Source organism: Eretmochelys imbricata, chromosome 2 (assembly GCF_965152235.1).
Source record: "Eretmochelys imbricata isolate rEreImb1 chromosome 2, rEreImb1.hap1, whole genome shotgun sequence".
Classification (NCBI taxonomy): domain Eukaryota; kingdom Metazoa; phylum Chordata; order Testudines; family Cheloniidae; genus Eretmochelys; species Eretmochelys imbricata.
The window spans coordinates 97110250-97116249 of record NC_135573.1 but is presented as its reverse complement, the minus strand read 5'-3'; the positions used below and the strand labels follow the sequence as shown (position 1 = coordinate 97116249).

General features: G+C 42.6%; 1 protein-coding gene across 6 annotated transcripts in view; it reads left to right on the top strand.

Moving 5' to 3' along the window:
• The first annotated feature begins 1180 nt into the window (after positions 1-1180).
• Positions 1181-6000, top strand: part of RTTN (rotatin) — a 149992-nt gene continuing 145172 nt past the window's right edge. For 5 of the 6 annotated variants that reach the window (XR_013345173.1, XM_077810485.1, XM_077810487.1 and 2 more), the window contains exons 1-4: positions 1181-1309; positions 1865-2052; positions 2777-2975; positions 4295-4390. Coding sequence is in view for 5 of the 6 variants with exons in the window: in XM_077810485.1 (XP_077666611.1) it covers positions 1279-1309; positions 1865-2052; positions 2777-2975; positions 4295-4390 (514 nt within the window). In the remaining variant the exon portion in view is untranslated. The remainder of the gene's footprint in view (positions 1310-1864; positions 2053-2776; positions 2976-4294; positions 4391-6000) is intronic. The other variant, XM_077810486.1, reaches the window with a different exon arrangement.

Below are 6000 nucleotides of genomic sequence, written 5' to 3'. Positions count from 1 at the left end.
TTAGCAGATATACTGTATGAGAGAAAAATATCAGAAGGGGTCATTTTATTTGCTTTCTGTCAAAAATATATAAAGTAGTGCTATGGGGGATGCTAAATGTGATTCCGAAAGAAACATTTATTATCATCCTCCTCCACTTTGCTCTTTTTTCTCTCTACTCATCCTTATGATCTCGATAACCAGTTTATGGACAATCATATATCCAGTGAAATCTCCATCATTTAAGTAAAAGGTGTTTTTACAAGCATTATCATGTTATATGTAGCAGTTAAAAATAAAGGAATCATGCCTCTTCTCAGCTTAACTGTCACAACTCCTTCTCTACAGCTTGGTAATTCTTGATGCCAGCCTTGGTGCCTGATGATGTTTGGTTTCCTTAAAGCCCCTGCTGCTGAAATCGTGTTATTGTCTGGGAATCTTAGCTTTTATCATAAAAACAAACAATGTTTCTAGCCTTATGTCTGTGAGAAAAAGGATTGAAAACATAAATCCCTAAGTGCTCCAATACCAGAGAGCAAACAGAAAGAACGCACAATTCGTTGTTTGAGTCTCATGATTTTTAAACTGACCTGAGGGTGAAGGGGACAAAGTGTCCTATTCATTTTTGCTTAAGGAAAGGAGATCAAAGCAGAATAGTTTCGCCCTACAGCACAGACATCGGGGAGTTACTGAAAGAGTAAGGCTGAAATCTATGCTTTAGTTAATTTCACTCCACTGCACGCTGGCACAGCTATGGGCAGCAACCCCTCCGTGGCCGGTCTGCAGCGGGAGAAATGACACAGCTCTGGCTCGGGGCCAGGCGGATGGGCTGGGTCCCTTCAGTCGCGTGGGGGAACTTCATGTCCCAAAGCGAGCTCCACGAGGCCCAGCGACCCCGAGGAGCTCCAACGGGGCTGGGCAGCATGTGAGGCTCCCCTGCAGGCTCGGGGCCCTTTGGTAGCCCGCCTCGTCCTCGCTCAGCCCCAGCTCGGAGCTCTTCCCGAGGGACTCGCTCCGCGCCTCCTGCTGCCCCCTCCTCTCCCACCAGGGGGACCGAACTCACGGGATCGGGCGACGGCGAGCCCACGTTCCGGGCGCGCGGTATCCTGGGAATTGCAGGCCGCCCAGGAAGAGTGGTGGAAGAACTACATCTCCCAGGATGCCTTGCGGTTTGTAGACCCCCCCCCCCAGCAACGGTCTCTCTCCGTTTGCTCCCTCCTGGTCAAGGCGGAGCGGATTCGCCGCGGAACGCGGCGCTGCGGCGGTTGGATTCCGGGCGGGCAGAGCGGCGCCGCGGGGATGGAGCTGGTCCCGCTCATCAGGAAACTCGGTAGCTGCCCCGCGTCCCCTGCTCCGCTCCGCTCTGCTCGGGCCGCCCCTGCCCGGGGGGGGGGCTGGGAACGGCCGTGGGTGTGGGGGGCTGAGCGGGTCCCGCTGCCACGGCCCGCGCCGGGCGGCGTGTCTGACGGGGGGGTGCGCACGCGGACACTCGCGCACACGGGCCATGTCCACGAGTGTAGCTATGCGCGCAGGTGTCTGCACAGACAAGCTGGGGGCACGGGCAGTGGTGTTTATTTACAAAGAATGTACCCAAAGTCCTTTTTCTCTGAACACAGTAGAACCAAAGCAGATACTGCTGTATTAATACAGCCTTTTTATTTAAAAGTGAATTTAGAACTTTAGAAGATGCTCTGTTGACTCAGGCATGGAGAATGAAGTACCATTTGTCCCTGTGACAAGCAGCAGCACAAGCTTTCCTAAATCTTAGATGTCCCTGCTGAGACACCAAATAAAACTAAGAATTGGGGTGGTATTGTAGATATGTTTCTGAACCACTTTTTAATTCTTTAGCACTCCTTTGTCGTCGTCGTCTTTTTTTGCACAGGTCATCAACTTGCAGAGATAAGAGAACGAGCTCTCAAGAATATATTGTGTAAATTAGATCATAATTTGATTTCATATGCTGATCTAGTCCAAGAAAAGTTGCTTTTTCTCCATTTGCTGGAATGGTTCAATTTTCCTATAGTTCCAATGAAAGAGGAGATACTAAATTTGGTGAACAACTTGGTAAAGGTATGAAATCTTGTTCTTAAACAGTATGCATTTACAATATTAGACATAAATGGAATTTACTCACACACACAGTACACCGTGCTCTTTTTTTTTTTTTAGAGTGTTTTGCAACTATCTTAGATTAATTTACAAATGAGGATAAGTATCACTAAAACCATTGCATAGATAATGAAACAGACATGGAGGTGAAATAACATGTGCAAGATAACATGGCAGGTCAGTGGGAGAGCTGGAAAAATAACTCTGGTCACTTGATTCCCAGTGCAGTGACCAGTCTCAACTTTTGCCACATATACTGAAATAATCAGAAAAATGGAGAACAGGGATTTGCTTAGAACAGGGTTAGAGAATACAGTGGTTAAAATGCCTTTCCTCCATTTATGGTAAAGTTTCCAGCACTGGTAACACCTGCAGAGCAGCATTATTGCTGAAAAATAGGGGATATTTGCCTAATTTGGATGCATGTAAAGAAGTTAATGATTTGCCCCAAGTATCACAGCTAGTCCTTTGCAGAGTTGGGTGTGGAACAGGATCCTGACTCCCAGTTCCCTGCGCTAATCACCATACAACAGTGTGGGAAAACATTTGATATTGAGTTGAAAAACTTAAATTTTCTGTAAGATAACAAAAAGCTGAATTTAAGTTCGATAGCTATGTCTTTCTGATGTAGTACAGAAACTTAAAGAAATTGCCAGCAAGTCTGATTATCCTCTTTCTGATCTAGCATCCGTCTGCTGTCCAGCAATTGGTTGGGATTGGTGCAGTGGAATTCTTTTCTCAACTTCGTCATAATATGGATCCAAATCTGCAGACTGTAATTGATGGGATCCTAGATGGGCTCTTCCTACTTCCTTCAGAAATTCCTGCCAATTATCCAGCAGTGTCTTATCAAGGTCAGCCCTTACCGTCAGACGACAAACCAGGTGATTTATATTTTTGAAAAGTTTACTTGCTTGGTTTTTTAAAAAGAATATTCCAGTTCACACCCTGTTCATTTTCTCTTTACATTTCTGAACACAAGTCTCTTTGGGAGAAGGCACTACAGAGTTTTGTTTCGTGGGCCTCCTTATCTAGTGCTCATGGTGTTTTTGGGCAAGGGTGATGATGTATCATTTATGTTGCTCCACTGGCCTAACCCCCTTGTGTGTGGGTAAAGGAGTATGGTAGTATCAGCAGCTATTCTAGCTTTGAGGCTGCAGTGTATGAGAGCGGAACAGCTCTTTTTTTGGCTCTTGCAGCCTTTCCGACTCTTGCAGAATTTCTCTGTGCATAATTTGTTTACTGGGCCTCTGTGAGGAATCAAGATTAGGCCATTAACTCTTGTTAAAGAACCTAACTAGCTTTATTGGTTCTCTTTTGACAGCTCAGGCAGATTTTTACTTCTCCAATTTTGATTCCCACTGTGTATGAAATGTGGTGATTTCCCCCCCTCTCCCCCCCAGCTACTAAGCTACAGCCCCTCTCATATGCCTACCCTAAATATCACAATGCTACTACGTGACAGTAACTTCTGATTCCAGTGTAAATTATATGTGATAAGCATGTGCTAGTTTTACTCAGTTCTTTAAATCAGAAGCCACAATTGCCCCTTCGATAAATAGTTAGCCTTTTTTAATTGTAGGGAAAAATTAAAAATCAAGCTAACAGAGTGGACGTGGTTAGACCAAATGAGATTCCTAACTTGGTTTCCTGAAGCTTACTTTTGGGAATCCATATTGCTATTGATGTTCCAAAGGGATATTAGAATAATTGTGTGTGTGTGTGTATGTGTGTATTTCATATGTTTATATATTTTAAAAAGCCCAATAAACTGCTGAACTGACCTGCTACTTACTTTAAGGTTGACTGTGTACCTCTAAACTATCATTCTCTTTGGAAACTTTACTGACTATTGTTACAAAATTAGTACTTCAGATTAGAGGAAAACATTTTCTCTGTCTTTCAGTTTGTTTACTTTGTTCATTTGGCAGCACTTTGTGTATAGTCAGTTTCCCTGTTTGCGTAGGACACAAGAAGGAAACAGAGAAACATCTTACAAATTGGAGAATGTGATTGTAAAATTACAACTCGAGAGAGGACTCGGGCAAAGTGTAATATCTGAAATAAATAACTCCATTTAACTCCATAAGATTTCTAATTTAGGGATAAAGTAGAAAACAATTCAACCACAGAATACAGAAAAATACAGTATTTATATACAATGAAAATGTGCTTTTTTGTTTACTGCCTTGTTTTGTTTTAGTTTTAGTTTTACCCAAAGAAGAAATAGTCACTGGATATTTTCACCAAGGCAGAAGTAATTTGCAACAGATGGAAATCCCTCCCAAAAGATCAGTTGGTATGCAATTGAAATAATTCTGTCATACACGTATATTCAAGAGAGGATTCTGTGGAAAATATAATTTCCAATATCTTTTTAATTACAACTGGCATTGTTGTGCCTTCTGCTTCCTGCTGCCATTTCGTGAATATGGGCCCCATAGAAACTCCACTGGTAGAAATGATAAATCTAGTTTTCATCTAGTCATTCTAGTGGAGTAACAATTAAAAGTAGACATTTTAGAACATTTTTAATTTTTTAATATTTTAAAATTTAAAGGACCTAAATTCCAGTGGCAAAAGTGACTTAGGGAATTAGCCTAAATACCATTGACTTGCAATGAAATTTAGACTCTTATACGCCTAAGTCTTTTTTGAGAATGGGACCTACATACTTTTGAAAATGTTATCCTTTATCTAAATAGTAAACAGCACTAATGCTTTTTTATTTATCTAGTATCACTGAGATAACTGTAAGAAACATGGCAGAAGTACCTCTGTCACACACGGCCTTGATCAACTTCCCCTGCCTGGACAATCACCTTACTGCTGTATTTGGACCTCATATGCTGGACATGTATACTCTTAAGTTTCCTGTGATCTGAGCAGGCTTCAGAAATGTCTATTCCCTTGGCTTCCTTAGCATATTTCCTGTCCATGGGCTCTGTCTGTTACCTCTTTAAGGAAATGGGGCCCTGAGACCCCATTGCCAGTGACCCTAGGACCAGAGCTGCCCCCCCGCAAGCTTTGAAAGTATCTTGTCTCCTCATTGGTCACTTTGGTCAGATGCCAGCAAAGTTACCTTAGCTTCTTAACCCTTTACAGGTGAAAGGGTTTTGACTCTGGCCAGGAGGGATTTAAAGGTGGTTACCCTTCACTTTGTATTTATAACACCGCCTGTGGGGTAATTGGAGAAAATTAGCTTCCCCCAGACTTCGACCATCCTGTTGTTCTGTCCAGTCCAGATTTGTTCACTAGTTGGTAGCTTTTAATGCGGGGTGGCCAACCTGAGCCTGAGAAGGCGCCAGAATTTACCCAGGTACATTGCCAAAGAGCCACAGTATTATGTAATGATTACATACATGTATTTATATGTGTTTGTGTGTGTGTGTGCGTGCACACATAATCATTATATCATTTGATGTATAGTTAACGACAATAACAACAACTTGTCTTAACCTTTTACTTAGTGGGACTTCTGGCAGTCTTTGCTTTCAGCAATTCCTTTGAAGTTTGTGTTCAGTTGTGCTCAAATGCAGCAGTTCTCTTAAGTGGCTGTCTGTCAGAACGGATCGGTGCTTGGATTTCACATGTTTGAGCGTCAAGAAAACAGACTCACAAAGATAGGCTGAGGCAAACATCAACATTAATTTTAGGGCTGCACCTCTGATGTTGCAGTATTTATCCTTTGGTACAGATTTCCAGAAAGTAAGGGTCCCCTCTGTCTTCTGAACAGATTTCAATCTGTCATCTTCCAAAAGTTCTATTATTTCCATCTGGGATGTTGCTTTATCAGTGACTAAAGGGGCCTTCAGACAATCAGCTTCAGCACTAAAAGGGTCAATCAGAAATCTGATTTGAGGTCTTTTTCCTCGAAACTGTCCTTAATGTCTTTAATCATGCTCGCGT